This window comes from Pristis pectinata, chromosome 11 (genome assembly GCF_009764475.1).
Source record: "Pristis pectinata isolate sPriPec2 chromosome 11, sPriPec2.1.pri, whole genome shotgun sequence".
NCBI classification, from domain to species: Eukaryota; Metazoa; Chordata; class Chondrichthyes; order Rhinopristiformes; family Pristidae; genus Pristis; species Pristis pectinata.
This window is the reverse complement of record NC_067415.1, coordinates 79,680,783-79,696,533: the sequence shown is the minus strand read 5'-3', so window position 1 is coordinate 79,696,533 and position 15,751 is coordinate 79,680,783. Positions and strand designations below refer to the sequence as shown.

The 15,751-nt window shown below is 42.3% G+C and overlaps 1 protein-coding gene across 2 annotated transcripts in view; it reads right to left on the bottom strand.

The window, feature by feature from the left end:
- Window positions 1–15,751, bottom strand: part of LOC127575842 (dachshund homolog 1-like) — a 489,887-nt gene that overhangs the window by 99,340 nt on the left and 374,796 nt on the right. For both annotated transcript variants that reach the window (XM_052026010.1, XM_052026011.1), the window contains 2 exons: window positions 14,725–14,860; window positions 9,939–10,073 (listed from right to left, as the gene is read on the bottom strand). In XM_052026010.1, the coding sequence (XP_051881970.1) occupies window positions 9,939–10,073; window positions 14,725–14,860 (271 nt within the window). The remainder of the gene's footprint in view (window positions 1–9,938; window positions 10,074–14,724; window positions 14,861–15,751) is intronic.

The following is a 15,751-nucleotide window of genomic DNA, read 5'->3' as shown; positions in this document are numbered from 1 at the left end:
TGTTTCAATCCAAAAGTAGTTTTGACGTAAATTCTTCAACAAATCTTAATTAGGAGCTGTTTACAAAACAAAAAATGCTCTAAATATGATGTTCTGAAGCACTTGCCTCAAGGATAAAATTATCCAAAGGACACAATTGAAACTTTACTGAAAATTCAGAAGGTTCATTTACAATACTCTCTAAACTCAACAGCTCTTAATCATTCCCTAAGTAGGGGAGTCAACTACATCTCCTCCCAAAAGAATCACTAAACCAAATGTTGTGGTAGGGAAAAAAAATGTTGTAGTGGGGAAAATATTGGATGAGGTGAAAAAAAATGGGTGGATAAGTCTGCTGAACATTAGCATATCTTTCTGCCGTGGAAGAACCCTTGCCTCAAAGATGCACCAGTGAATTTACTGATAATCAAAGCACACAGTGAATGCACTTTTGATTTATGCCCTCGTGACTTCACCTGATTAGGGTTAGGGAGGGAAACTTCAATGAATTAAAACACTATCCACCAAATCTAAATATTCACACACAAAATTTACCTAGTGAAGAGATGCCATCTGTTTAGCAAATTAAACATCATATTATTTCTGCTCACTGTATATTACTCATTAGAAGATGGGAGATTAGACCCAGATAACTGAAAGAGAAAGATCCTTCATTGCTGAACTTGAAAGAATTAGGCTTTACATGGAACTCTGGATCCTTCCAAGGATTATGCTTTCAGGTTTCACTTAGCATCTCGACTCTATCTCCTGGGAGGTCCCAGGAACCTTTCTGGATGCTTAATGCTGGCCTCTCTGAAGCTACCAGTATTTGGGATGAAGTCAACCATTTAGAGTCAGGGACCTGCCTCTCTCTGGCCTCCTCCAGACCCTTAGTTGTGTAATAACACTGGTTCTAACATGGACAATATGTTCCACCACAGGGCCATGGCTTATGAGTTGCCACAAGTGCTAACACATCATTACTGCACATAGATGTCAGCAGAGGTTGTGGGGGGATATCTTTGCTTGATTTCCTGGACTCTTACCTGGAGAATGGTTGTCTTATGAGGATGGGTTGAGTGAGCTAGGGCTTTTCTCTTTGGAGAGGAGGAGAATGAGAGGTGAATTGATAGAAGTGTACAAGATGATAAGAGGCATAGATCGAGTGGACAGCCAGAGACTTTTTCCCAGGGCGACAATGGCTAACATGAGGGGACATAATTTGAAGGTGATTGTAGGAAGATATAATGGGGGTGTCAGGGATAAGTTTTTTTTACACAGAGCATGGTGGGTGCGTGGAACGCACTGCCGGCAGAGGTTGTGGGGGCAGATACATTAGGGACATTTAAGAGACTCTTAGATAGCCACATGAATGATAGAGAAATGGGGGCCTATGTGGGAGGGAAGGGTTAGATAGATCTTAGAGCAGGATAAAATGTCGGCACAACATTGTGGGCCAAAGGGTCTGTACTGTGCTGTAATGTTCTATGTTCACTTGTTGCATCAAGAGTATCTTTGCAATCCCCTTCCTGTGATTGGTCAATTCAGCTGCAAGACCTCCAGGCCATGTATCTTTTTATTGATTTATTCTGTTTACATCAAACTTATTTCCAGTTATTAAACCAAGATATTTTGTGAATGTTTAATTGTGACAAATACAGTCAAGTGGAAAAAACTCAAATATTCTGATAAACTCACCAAGGGATGTAGTTATGGAGTCATAGAGCATGGAGACAGGCCCTTTGGCCCAACTGGTCCATGCAGACCAAGATTCCCATCTAAGCTAGTCCCGTTTGCCCGCGTCTGGCCCAAATCCTTCTGAACCTTTCCTATTCAAGTACCTGTCCAAGTGCCTTTTAAATGTTTTTTAATGTACCTGCCTCAAGAACTTCCTCTGGCAGTTCATTCCATATATTCACCATCCTCTGGGTGAAAATGAAAAGGTAGCCATGTGGTCTTTTATCAACTGACAAAGCAGGCGTAGCCTTGGCTAAGCAGGAAAACCACATACAATCCATCATTTCCTTATGGCTGTGTACATATATTAAGTTTACCCAGCAACACTCTCTTACTTGGATTACTTCACTTATTAGTTGATCTAATACAGCAGTCAACTGCAGATCCTCTCTACAACCTCTTGCATAAACCCATGTAAGTTATTTAAATTGCCTCATTTGTTACAATAGCAATCCAATGTAAATGGCCCTCACTGCTTGCCTTTCCACAGTACTCATTAGACTAATGAAAACCTTCAAACCAAAAAAAACTGAAACAATCTGCCAAAAAGGAGGTCTGAGGTTATTATGAAAATTGCAACTCTGGGAGCTGGATGAAGATCCTTTCATTAGTTCATCCTCAGCAAATTGCTAAGCAATTTCCTTGCATTCCTCTGCATTAATGGGTTATTATTTTCTTAAACAAAAAGTACTCATTTTTCTTTAAAGAGGCATGGTTCTGCTGAAGCAATTTCAGATTATTCCAAATTGTAATCTTATTTAACAGCATTATCAATAAGAACATTTTTGAATAATTATTTGACTGTGAGGCAGACTGACTGTAAAATCCCGCAAGAATGTTCTCAGTCATAGGATACTTTCTCAGGGCATTGCGTCAATTACATTACACTGACTAAATTCTGCAAAGCATATCCATTTTTATAATTAGGCTGGCTGCATGGTAAGTAATGTGCAAAGCAGTTAAGAATATATGGGTAGGGTACAGGAAACACTAATAGACTTTGTATTTCATTAAGGAGCAAACAGCAGGGCACAAAATCTCCTTGAACAGGGCATCTCACTGAATACCATATTGATTAGGATTGTTCCTACCCATTCAGTTTCAAAACATGTTACCCCTCCAATGTTGCTGGAAGTACATAAATAGTAAAGGCACAGGAAGGGTAACAGGGTAAATGAGGTCTTGTTAAACTATAGAAGAGTGTCACAGTGGCACAACTAGTGGAATTGCTGCCTCGCAGATCCAGTGACCCAGGTTCAATCCTGACTTCTGACGCTATCTGCATGTGCATTCACTCTGCGACTGCATCGGTTTCCTCTGGGTGCTCCAGTTTTCTCCCACGTTCAAAGGATGTGGCATGGAACAGGAGCCTGAGGGCACATATCATCAGGCTCAAGGATAGCTTCTATCCCACTGTGATAAGACTATTGAACAGTTCCCTTATACGATGAGATGGACTCTTGACCTCACAATCTACCTTGTAGTGACCTTGCACCTTATTGTCTACCTGCAATGCACTTCCGTGTAGCTGTGACACTTCACTCTGTGCTCTGTCATTGTTTTTTTTACCTGTACTACCTCAATGCAGTCTGTACTAACTCAATGTATCTGCACTGTGTAATGAATTGACCTGAACGATCAGTATGCAAGACAAGTTTTTCACTGTACCTCGGTACAATTGACAATAATAAACCTAAACCAATACCAAAACCAAAATCAATGTGCAAGTTGGTAGGTTAATTGGCCATTGCAAATTTTCCCTAGTGGTGGGTGAGTGGTAGAACATGGGGAGAGCTAATGGGAATGTGGGGAGAATAAAATAGGTCAGCGTAGGATTAGTGTCAATGGGTGTCTGATGGTCAGAAGGGACTCAGTGCTGTATCTCTCTATTACTCTGTGAGAAGCACCAGGATATATCCTGATTCAAGGAGAATTAAAGGTTGAGAAACTAATCCTGGGTGGATCATATGGTGGGTGAATTGGACTGAGTGATTTTGATCTTGCCATGTATAGAAGGAGAAATAAATTGAGGGAAAATGGTTGGAATGAAAAAGAAGAAAAATAAGATTAGATGTTAGCATCAACTCTAACACAAATTCACCACTGAGTAGAATTAGCTGCCATGGTTTAATCGTGTACAGTCGGGGGCAGAGAAGTTGATTGACAATCATATTGAAAGGACACTTGTGTGAGTAATTAATGGATAACATTCAATGCTGTGTTTACCAGACAGGTAGAGGGCGAATGCAGCACCTTTGTGAAACCTGAAGGAAGACTGAAAAGTAAAAAGTCATTTATGTGAAACAATAGACACAATATCACAAATCATCCAACGGTTTGTGGTGATTTGCAATTTATAGCTTATCTGTTCCATGCCACAGGTTTCTGGCCAATTTACACATTCATGATTTTCCAGCAAATCCCAGGCCAATGTGTTTTTTTTCCTTCCTTAAGGTTCTTACTTTTTTCTTCTCTCTACTTCTGATTGGATGGGATATAGTGCACCTTGACCTTGAATACTTAACCCAGTGGTCAACTCTGGTCAACAATGGGCATTGGTGGGTTAGTTCACCATTGGAAACGGCCCAGAGGAGCCTGAGGTTGACAACTGTGTGCAAGTGCATTCTTTCAGGGTTACAAAGGAACTCTGTTGGGTTTGCTCTTCACACAGTACAGGTTGGCTGAACCAATTGTAGTTTCCTAACTGTTACTGTGATTGACATTATATCTGCAAAGCCTAGAAGCCATACTTGAAGTCTTGATGAACGTACGTAAGCTGCTACAGATGCATAAGAATGAGTGTCCAAGGACCACACATTGTGAAATCCTTCCAATCAACAGTTCTTCATTCATGTTCCTGAATTTTACGTGATTGATTAAGCTGCTGCAATGGACCAGAAAGGGCAGCAATGGCTTGACCATCCAATTACATGACAGCATAAGAAACCGGAGCAGGACTAAGCCATATGCTCCACCATTCAGTAAGATCATGGCTGATCTGAATCTTGACCTCAACTCCATTTGCCTCTCCAATTCCCTTATTGTCTAAAGGTTTACCTACTTCAGCCTTAAACACTCCGCCTTCACTGCTCCCTTTGGTAGTTTCCCATCTTGCCCAAGTTTCCTAGCAAGATTTTATAAAGAGAGCCAATCCCCTGCCAACTAGTTCTTCACCTTATTCTCTTGCAGCAGTACAGTGTTCCAGAGCAGGAAGGTTGAAGATTTATATCCTACCCCAAGGTAAATGGAATTCTCAGACTATGCCTTTAGTTACAGATATTAACACCACTATCATGTCGTGGAAGATTAACTGTACTTGGGATCTGAACATGAGTTTGATCCATTGGCTCCATTAGTCAGGAGATGCTCACTAGAAAGACAAGTTACGACATGAAATGAAAAAATATTTTCTTTTTACTGGGACTTGGGTGTGTAATAGTTTTGGACGTGAGCCTTCTGATCACTGGACATATTAAAATTCAAGGCAAAGATGATTTCTCATTCTCTCAGGTGCTTGAAACCAATAGTTTCTTTCCTATAAAACTGTGCACAACAATACTATCTAGTCTTTGCAAGTGGTATAACCATTATCTCTTCTGTTTGTATCTCTAATCAATAAGATTCTGATGAAATAATGAATAGCAAAATATCGTAACAACATAGCAATTATCCTGGCATTTGGATTTTCAGGGTTGAAGGTAATGGGTTGAAATTTGTTGCTGACCTACAGTACTTTTTCACAATCCAAATGTGTTGACTTGAAAGTATCCTCATCCTAAATGACAATGCAGCTTTCATGACAGCTAGGCAATGCAAGAGGTGATGCTATAATCTGGGTGCCCCAGGATACAGCAAAAAAATGACAGCGAATAATTTATGCCACTAGGGTCAGCCAACTGTCAAAACCATCTGAAAGTCATTAAAAAATTCAAAAGCATTCAAAAACTATTTAAATTCATAAATCAATTTTTAAATAATATTGAAAAACTAAAATGTTAAATAGTAAGCTTTAGCTGAACTCCATTAATTCCAAAATTGTAAACTATCTAATAATCAACCTTTTCTCCTACAGCTGTTCCTCTCTATTGAAATAAATGGACTTCCTTTACCAGTCTTAGCAATAACATGGTGCTGGTTCTTAGATTCCTCAATGTAAATATTGGGAAATGATCATGGGTTCAGATTTCACTGCCGAAGTCCATGTGGAGAGCAGTTTGAGAGATCCCGTCAAATTGTGATTTCCACACCTATGCAGGCATTCCAAACCTGGTGGCACCTGCATGGAGAAATGGCAACAGCTCAACAGAGAACTGTCACCATTTCCAAGCAAGTTCTGGCCCATTGCGTTCAAGCTGGGAGCTTAACTCCTAACTCCTGAATTGATAGCAGAGCACTAAAACTGGCTACAGATTGAAAACTTGTCCTCAAACGGGAAGGAGCCTTCCTCATCCCAACCCAATGAAACAACATTGCTTTAAGTCTGAAATCTTAACATTACCTTTTACATTTTAAGGATCTACATTGTGATTGATAATAACTCCTCCATTATTGAGTTGTGAAAATAAGAAATAATGTATAATATTTATGATATAGATATTAGTCAGTTTCCAAATAATTCAATACACAGTTTTGCACCATTATACCAAGAGAGATTGATACTAGGCTTGGGTTTTCTATTTTGCAAGGCTCTATTTCTGGCATCTAATCTCTTCAGATGGTTGTGAAGATCAGATATAGTCCTATAACACCAAACACTCTATTCTGGGACCACTGCTTCCAGCCAGCAAAAGAGCAAGCCAGAATTCTCACCTTCCAAAAATACTCCGCAAATGTACAGCCAAGGAGATCAGAAGAACTGAGGAATGGGATGCTTTTCATTGCCTTTGGCAACAACTTATTTGGCAAAGAGCCAAACTAATAAAGTAAGGTTACACCAGCAATAACATGGGTTTGTTTTTAAAACTTGCAAGCACTGAAACCAATCTATTAGGAGATGTTTACTGCATGGTGTGGCTAGAGTCCATTGTGGTCCATACTGTGTTTCATGCCCAACTGATTGCATGTAACTTCTTTGAATTCCTATATTCTATGATGAATATTTCCATAAACAAGAATTATCAGGTGAAATGTAAACACTAAGTTAAGTGGAAATATATGTTAGAGCTTGCTGCTGAATGAAATTTCACTCTTGGAACAAGTTTTCAACCATAACTAATTTTAAAAGTAATTGAGCACTTGCTTAGTCATGTCATAACAAAATCATACAAGCATAAATTGGATTTTTATTTCCACAGGTTTTCCACACTTCAGTACCAAGCAATATTAGCAAGCACAGTGGTATTCACACATGAAGGCTAGAATCAGAATTGACCATCAGCCCATTGGACCTATTTTCTCCTATGCAGTGCAAATAGTTCTATTCTGTCATAAACTCTTTTATCCCAATATAGATTTTTGATGTTTTCTCCCTAAATATCACCTTTCTTAAAGTAGATCATTTTCAGTCTTTAAAATAGTTGGATCACACTTTCTACTTACAGGTTTCAACTGGCTAAAAAATAATTAGTCTTTTTGGATTTATCTTGATTGCTCTTCAAGACCACTTAATAAACATGACTTGCATTTATGATTCCCCCACACTGTGTGAGTGTGAAAACAACACATGCCCAGTGCTAATTCTCTCACAAAATCAATGTCTCTACAACTATTCAACTTATCACAACAAGAGTGAGCAAAATGATTATGCTTGTTATAATTAATCAATGTATGCATTACAACCTACTGCAAGATCCTGGTTGGTTATTTGCACTGCTTTGAGGTGAAGTGGAGAGGGCTGCAGAGGTCAGTTAGGGGTGGAGCAGAGAACATAGAGGGGAAAGCAACAGCTTGCATTCATTAAAATTCGGGATTAATGAGGGCGGTGAGGGTCGGAATGCATAGGAGGGGAAAGCATTCCTGCAGCTCCCAGCAGTCAGATGTACAAGGCCTCAGGCATTTACTTCTGTTCTTCCTCTACTGTAGAGAGAACTACATGTCCCATCTGCCAAAATGCTCACACCTTATTGGAAGCCATTCTTGGAACTTAGAAGGCAGACCAGTTGGTAATCAAGCAATGGCCTCATGCATTGGCATGTCCCGGTTGACCCTCACCAATTTTTATAGATGCACCATAGAAACTATCCTATCTGAATGTATCACAGCTTAGTTTGGCAACTGCTCTTGCCTGAGACCACAAGAAACTGCAGAGAGTTGTAGAACTGATGGGGAGCTCAGCACATCACGAAACCCAGCCTCCCCTCCATGGACTGTCTACACTTCTTGCTGCCTTGGTAAAGCAGCCAGCATAATCAAAGACCCCACCCACCCCGGACATTTTCCCTTCTCCCCCCTCCTATCAGGCAGAAGATACAAAAGACTGAAAGCATGTACCACCAGGCTCAAGGTCAGCCTTTATCCCACAGTTATAAGACTATTGAATGGTCCCCTTGTGTTGTGAGAAATCCACATGGCTGTCACCTGACAGTAACGACAATGACCCCTGCTGACCGGAGGACAGCATTGCTCCTCAGATTGGAAGTGATACTACTGTCAATCAAGGTGAGGGTCTACCCACCCCTCAGGTGCCTCTGAACTTGCCTGACCAGTACCCTTTGTCTCTGAACCTGCCTGACCATTGGCTGTGGCAGGAACCTTTGTCTTTGACTCCCACACCATTGGCTCATTTAAATCACAACAGTGAGGCTCCACCCAGCCTCCGAGCACCATAAAAAGGGCTGCATCCCCTAGTCCTTCCTCTTTTGATGACCCCAGGAGTAGTGAGACAATGCTGCAGAGATCATTGGTAAGAGTGCATCACCACATGGTCAGGGAGCGTTTCACTCAGACTCAGGGAGCGTTAAGGGCCAATGCTAGTGTGGGTCAGGCATTGAAGTGTTATATCCTGAAGTTGTACATTGTTATTGTGTGCTTGTGTGTATCAGTGTGTGTGTGTGAGTATATTTTACCCCAGTTGCGATTCCCCTCTCGTGTTCATGGTATCCTGTGCATGAGTGAGCGTGTGTCTGGTCCCATCCATTCTGTCCCGCGTTTGCCTTTGTGATTAAACTAGTTTTGGTTTACAAAGCTCGTGTCCAGAGTCCTTGATCCTTAAGACAGAAAAGAACGATTTCACACAACACCTTGTATGATAAAATGGAGTCTTGACATCACAAGCTGCCACATTATGGCCTTGCACCTTATTGTCTGCCTGCACTGCACTTTCTCTGTAACTGTTACACTTTATTCTGCAAGCTTTTCCCTTGTACTACCTCAATGTACTGATGTGATGAAATGATCTGTATGGATGGCATGCAAAACAAAGTTTTTCACTGTACCTCAGTGCATGTTACAATAATAAACCAATTTACCAATTTACCATTGATAGTTGAAGATGAGTGACATGAGAACAACTGTGATGATGTCCATTTTGGAATAATCTGACCAAACTTGTTGCTGAAGCTCACACCTGAAGAAAGGCTATTTGGTTAAGTAGCAGCTACAGAAGTTAGTGGAACTATCCTTCATCCAGGGCTCAGCACTTTCAGGGGAGAACATTAGAGGAGAAAATCATTCTCTGCGGTTTATGCGAATCCAGTGCAGGTTCAACTCTGCTTCTGAAAGTCAGTTCTATGGATATAATCAAATCAATTTCCAGAAGTGCAATTATTTTGCATTTACATCGTTACACTGAACAGGAAGCACCCTGAAGAGAGGATGAAATTCTATGGCATTATACAAAGAAGAAAGATTTGTTTTGTCTTTTCCATCACATCCAAGCCATCTTGGTCAAGTCATTCTGAAGGCACGGAGACAATATAAAGTAATTAAGTGGGTCAGAGATACACCATAAGTTGCAACTAACCAGAATTTACAGGTTGATATATGCACTCCATATAATCACTGTCTCTGTGTTATTCTCTTTTAGAAACTTGCTCGATTTACATATTAATTGCCTATTAACTCAGTACAATAAGTTAAGGCTGGTAGTTAACAGCATGGGAACCTTTCAAGGTGAAGGCCACAGGAAAAGTATTGTCAGAATCATGAGGGGCAACTTAGTCAAAACTGTTGTTGGGCTTCAGAACAAAGCCAAGATAAACAGAGGCCATGGCCTGCCAACCACCAGTGGAATCTGCCTGGGAATAACAACTGCAGGAACTCACATTTGGTGTACTGGGTTTTACCTTTATCATTGTGTATTCGTTTTACTTCGTGTCCTCCATCCTGACAGGCAAGATCTCCTTCCTTCGAGCCAGGTGGGATAGTGGGAGATAAACCCAGCAGGGTCTGGTTAATCGACAGTCCATTCTGATGGACAGCTGTTGGTAAAAGCGAACAATTTTCAGTGACCAAGCAACATCAAACAAATGACCTTCATCAGTACGCTCCCATCTCTGAACCTAATTTGCTTTGACAACAATTTTAATAAACCAAGTCTAACTGCAAGCACTTTTACAGTTTTATACAAACTCTGGAGGCTGATGACATTGCTTGGAGAAGTGGAACGTAACAAAGTTGGGTTGACATCAGGTATTCAGCAAACCATGAATTTCTGATGGTCTTGGGCTCAGTAATCTGGCCAAGATAATTTGTGCACACAATTCAAACAATTATTCACAGTGCACTGAATAAAGATGGACAATGAAAATAATCACTTTTTTTTCCTTTCTATTTAAGCAGTCCTAAATTATTGCTTGATCCAGGACTATGATATGTCTGGGACACAACTAGTAGTCCAGCACATCTGCCAGCTATCTTGAAGGCTAACTTCAGATCATCCTCGTATCCCTTTAGTCACTCCATTGAAATTAAATCAGTGGCCCAGAACAGCTCCAGAGAGCTGAAAGTTTGCTCTGAGGAGCTTGGCACTTCTAAACCATAAGATGGCAACAGGAGGACGGCACAGTGAGGGAGCTAGTAGACTGCTGCTTAGAGTACGAGAGACCCAGGTTCAATCCTAACTTTGAGTGCTGTCTGTGTGGAGTTTGCATGTTCTCCCTGTGACCGCATGGATTTCTTCCGGGTACTCTGGTTTCCTCCCAAATCCTAAAGACATGTGGATTGGTAGGTTAAACTGCAAATAGAACCTAGTGTGTAAGTAAGTTGTAACATTTGGAGGGAGTTGCTGAGATTGTGAGGAGAATTATAAAAATGGGACTAATGTAGGGTTAGTGTGGTTGATGGTCGGCATGGACTTGATGGGCTAAAAGGTCTGTTTCCATGCTGTGACTTGAGGATCTAGAAAACCAGGAAGTGCAGAAACAGTGTTCTGTAACCAGACCGACAATGCAAACCCATCCATCTGACTGGGAAATAGATCATTTGCAGCAAACCGTGTAAATCCTGCATCAGTCTCATCAACAACCTTTGGACACATGTATAAAATTTTCCTTGGGAGATAACCAACCCCATCAATGAGAGGTTGCCTGTCATCAGGCAATGGGCGGCACAGTGGGCCTGCAAGTAATGCCAGTGCCTCACAGCTCCACAGACACACAGCTCCTGTGACCCAGGTTTGATCCTGGCCCCCCAATGCTGTCCACGTGGAGTGTGCACGTTCCCTGTGACTGTAATGGGTTTCCCCTTGATGCTCTGATTTCCTCCCACATCCCAAAGATGTGCTGGTTAGTACATTAATTTATTTTCACAAACTGTGCAGGTATCTCTAGGTAGCAAAAGAATCAGGATAGAGTTGATAGGCATTTGAGCAAGAATGGATAGATTGGAGTTGAGATTGCTCTGAGAACTGGCAGAAATTCGTGGGCCAAATGATCCAAGTCATAAGGAAATATGAAATAATATGAAACATGAATGAACTCAGCTCAGAGCATCTCAGTAGGGTGTGCGGGTAAATTAATTGGGTACCAGTCTGTATCCAGAGTCGATGCTCGATTCTATACTGGAACTGATGTTGGAACTTTGAGTTGCCTCAGTACAGAGAGTAGAACAATACACAAAAAGTGCTGGAGGAACTCAGCAGGTCAGGCAGCATCCACGGAAAGAAGTAAACAGTCGACGTTTCGGGCCGAGACCCTTCATCAGGACTGGAAAGGAAGAGGGCAGAAGCCAGAATAAGGAGGTGGGGAGAGGGGGAGGAGCAAATGCAGGCAGGGGATAGGTGAGTTCAGGTGATTGGTGAGTCCAGGTGAGAGGGGGAAGGTAGGTGGGTGGGGGAGGGGAGTGATGTAAGAAGCTGAGAGGTGATAAGTAGAAGAGGCAAAGAGCTGAACAAGAAGAAATCCAGTAGGAGAGGACAGTGGACCATGGAATAAAGTGCGTGGTGCATGTACTCCTACCCTTCCCCCCACCTTCTTATTCTGGCTTCTGCCCTCTTCCTTTCCAGTCCTGATGATGGGTCTTGGCCCGAAACTGTTTATTTCCCTCCACGGATACTGCCTGACCTGCTGAGTTCCTCCAGCACTTTTTGTGTATTGCTCCAGATTCCAGCATCTGTAGAATATTTTGTGTCTACAGAGAGTAGAAGTAGGTTTCCTACTTCAGGAAGCTAAATAGTGATCACCACCAAAATGCTCACATGCAGAACGAGGATCAGGCACGTTCTTAATCCATCCATTGCGATCTTGTTTACAATTCAGGGCTGGCTTTCCTGAATGAGGAGCATCGTATCTCCCCAGCACCAGGACAAGGAACTATATCCCTTCATGTTTAAAGGCTTGGATGAACTTTAACTGGATACTAGAATCAGGCTCCAACAAAACGCCCACTGGGCCAGATCTTTCTTGCCCAGCCCTTCATATCCGATCCAGAGAGCCGATCTCATGGGTCCAGAACATTCTGGAGTCCTTCGGAACAGTCTGAGCAGTGGCAGGGTCTCGAGTAGATTAGTGAGGGAGCCCCAGCTCAGAACACCCTTGGAAGCTCTGAGAGCCAACAAGCTCCACTCCCAGTTTTGCAAAGTTGAGAGAGATTTTTAATCATTTTTAATGTCTCTGACATTCAGTGATACTTAAGATGTATTAAAATTCACATTTTTAATTAAAAATGTACTTATTAAAAATTAAAATTAGGTAACTAAAAAAAATCGGTAATCACTTAAGTAATTAAAAACATAACATTAAACACCAATAATTAAGCCATTTGCCTTCCCCTTTGCTTCCTCAGTCATTGTCTGATAATCTCCATTGAAATCAGTCGGATCCCAGGTTCTGCACCAGTCCTAACCAAGTATGGGATCCCAGAGACCATTCCTCCCGTAAACCTGAGGTGTCTCAGCAAGATCAACTTCCACCATCGACTTGTCATAGAGTCACAGAGTAATACACCACAGAAACAGGCCATTCAGCCCAACTGGTCCATGCCAACCACAGCATCCTCCCTGCTCGTCCCAGTTGCCCATGATCGGCCCATAACCCTCCAAGCCCCTGTCCTCCATGTACCTATCCAAATGTCTCTTAAATGTCACAATTGTACCAACCTCGACCACTTCTTCTGGCAGCTCATTAAAGGTACTCATCACCCTCTGTGCAAAGAAGTTACCTCTCAGGTCTCTTCTAAATCTCTCTCCTCTTATCTTGTATCTGTACCCTCAAGTTATGGACTCCCCAACTCTGGGGAAAAGACTATGACCGTCCACCCTATCCATACCCCTCAAGATTTTATAACCTTTGATGAGGTCACCCCTCATTCTCCTACGCTCCAAGGAATAAAGATCCAGTGTGGCCAACCTCTCCTTATAATTCAAGCCCTCTGGTCCGGGCAACATCCTCGTAAATCTCTTTTGCATCCTCTCCAGCTTGACAATATCTTTCCTCTAACAGAGTGACCAAAACTGCACACAATACTCCAAGTGCGGCCTCACCAATGACTTATATAACTGCAACATAATGTGTTTATTTCTAAACTTGATGCTCTGACTGATGAAGGCGAGCATGCTAAACGCATTCTTCACCATCCTGTCTACTTGCGCGGCCGATTTCAGTGAACTGTGCACTTGTACTCTCAGGTCCCTCAGTTCCACAACTTTGTGTCTAGCTGCGGAGTGAATGAAGAAGTTCTGTATTCTGTTTGGAAATCAAACATACTACTGAACATACTAGGGATCTTGGGGTCCAAGATCCCAAGACCCCCAGTATGGCATGCTGGTCTTTATTAGTCGATACACTGAGTTCAAGAGCTAGGAAGTTATGTTGCAGCTTTATAAAACTCTGGTTAGGCCACATTTTCAGTATTGCATTCAATTCTGGTCGTCCCATTATGGGAAGGATATGGAGGCTTTGGAGAGGGCGCAGAAGAGGTTTACGAGGACGCTGCCCGGATTAGAGGGCACGTTCTGTAAGAGAGGTTGGGCGAATTAGGGTTGTTTTCTCTGAAGCGACGGAGGATGAGGGGAGATCTGATGGAAGTTTATAAGATTATGAGAGGCATAGATAGAGTAGGCAGCCGATATCTTTTTTCCAGGGTCAAAATGTCTATTACTAGAGGGCATGCATTTAAGGTGAGAGGGGGGAAAGTTCAAGAAGATGTGCAGGGCAAGTTTTTTACACAGAGAGTGGTGGGTGCCTGGAATGCTCCCTCAGCGGTGGTGTTGGGGGCAGATATGGTAGAGGCATTTAAGAGGCTGTTAGATAGGCACATGAAGGGATATGGACTATGTGTATGCAGAAGGGATTTGTTTAGTTAGACATGTAATTACTAGTTCAATTAGGTTAGTACAACATCGTGGACTGAAGGGCCTGTTCCTGTGCCGTACTGTTCTATATTACCATTTACGCAGCTAAGTGCCTGCTGTTCATTTTGGAGCCACTGGCATCATCTTGCAAGACTCAGCCCAATGATCCAGGAGGGGAAGATAGCAGGAAACATGTAGATTCAACTGCAAATGTATCACTTATTCTGTATTACCGGATTCACCTTCCTTCATCTCTGCACACAGCTAGTCATAGTGCATTTGTAGTATACATTAACCATGCATTAGACTTGTTTCGGAAAGTCTCACAAGAAGGAACTCACGGATTCTGTCGGAAGAGCTCTCTGTCCGAGCTGGTGAACTCGATACGCTGCTGCTCCGGTGGGAGGAAGGATGACTCCCTGGATGGCGACCATCTTCCAGAGACGGGGCAGGTGAAGGACTGTCAGGAACACGTTCCTGCAAACAACCGCAAGGGCATGTGAATTATACAGGCCCGTGAGAAACAGGGCACTTCAGCAAGCTTCCTGACCTGAACCTAATTTGGTACAATAATGACAAATGTTTCATTTGGGTGGGTATATATACTGATGAAACATTTGGATCAGCCCAGTTCAGTATTTATCGAGGTCAGGTCAGTGGTGGCCTGGATTACTATGTTGGTGTTCCTGGAGTGGAACCTGAAATTGGGACGTTCTACCTCAGAAGTGAATTGGCTGGAAGTGTGCACAGTAAACTGTGAGCTATATATTATACCTATAATAATTCATTAGCTGTATTAAGAGTGAAAGGGTGGCCAGGGAGAGAGTATGTCCACTTAGAGATCAGCAGAGGCGTCTTTGTCTTGAGCCGTAGATGGGTGGGATTTTTAATGAATATTTCTCCTCGGTATTTACCGAGGAGAAAATCATGGTTACTCAAGGAGTTAAGGGAGACTAGTGGAGATGTTTTGGAGAACATTCATATTACCAGGGAGGAGGTATTTGCAGCCTTACAGCGCATTAAGGTGAATAAATCCCCAGGGCCTGACCGAGTGCTTCCTAGGATTTTGTGGGAGGCTAGAGAGAAATTGGGGAGGCCCTTGTGGAGATTTTTGCTTCATCGTTAGCTGCTGGTGAAGTTCCCGAAGATTGGAAAGTGGCTCATGTTGTTCCGTTGTTTAAGAAAGGTAGCAAGGACAAGACAGGGAACTACAGACCAGTCAGCCTGATGTCAGTAGTGGGGAAGATACTGGAGGGAATTCTGAGTGTCAGGACCCACCAGCATTTGGACAGACAGAGTCTGATTAGGAGGAGTCAGCATGGCTTTGTGCATGGAAAGTCATGCTTGATGAACCTTTTAGAGTTTTTT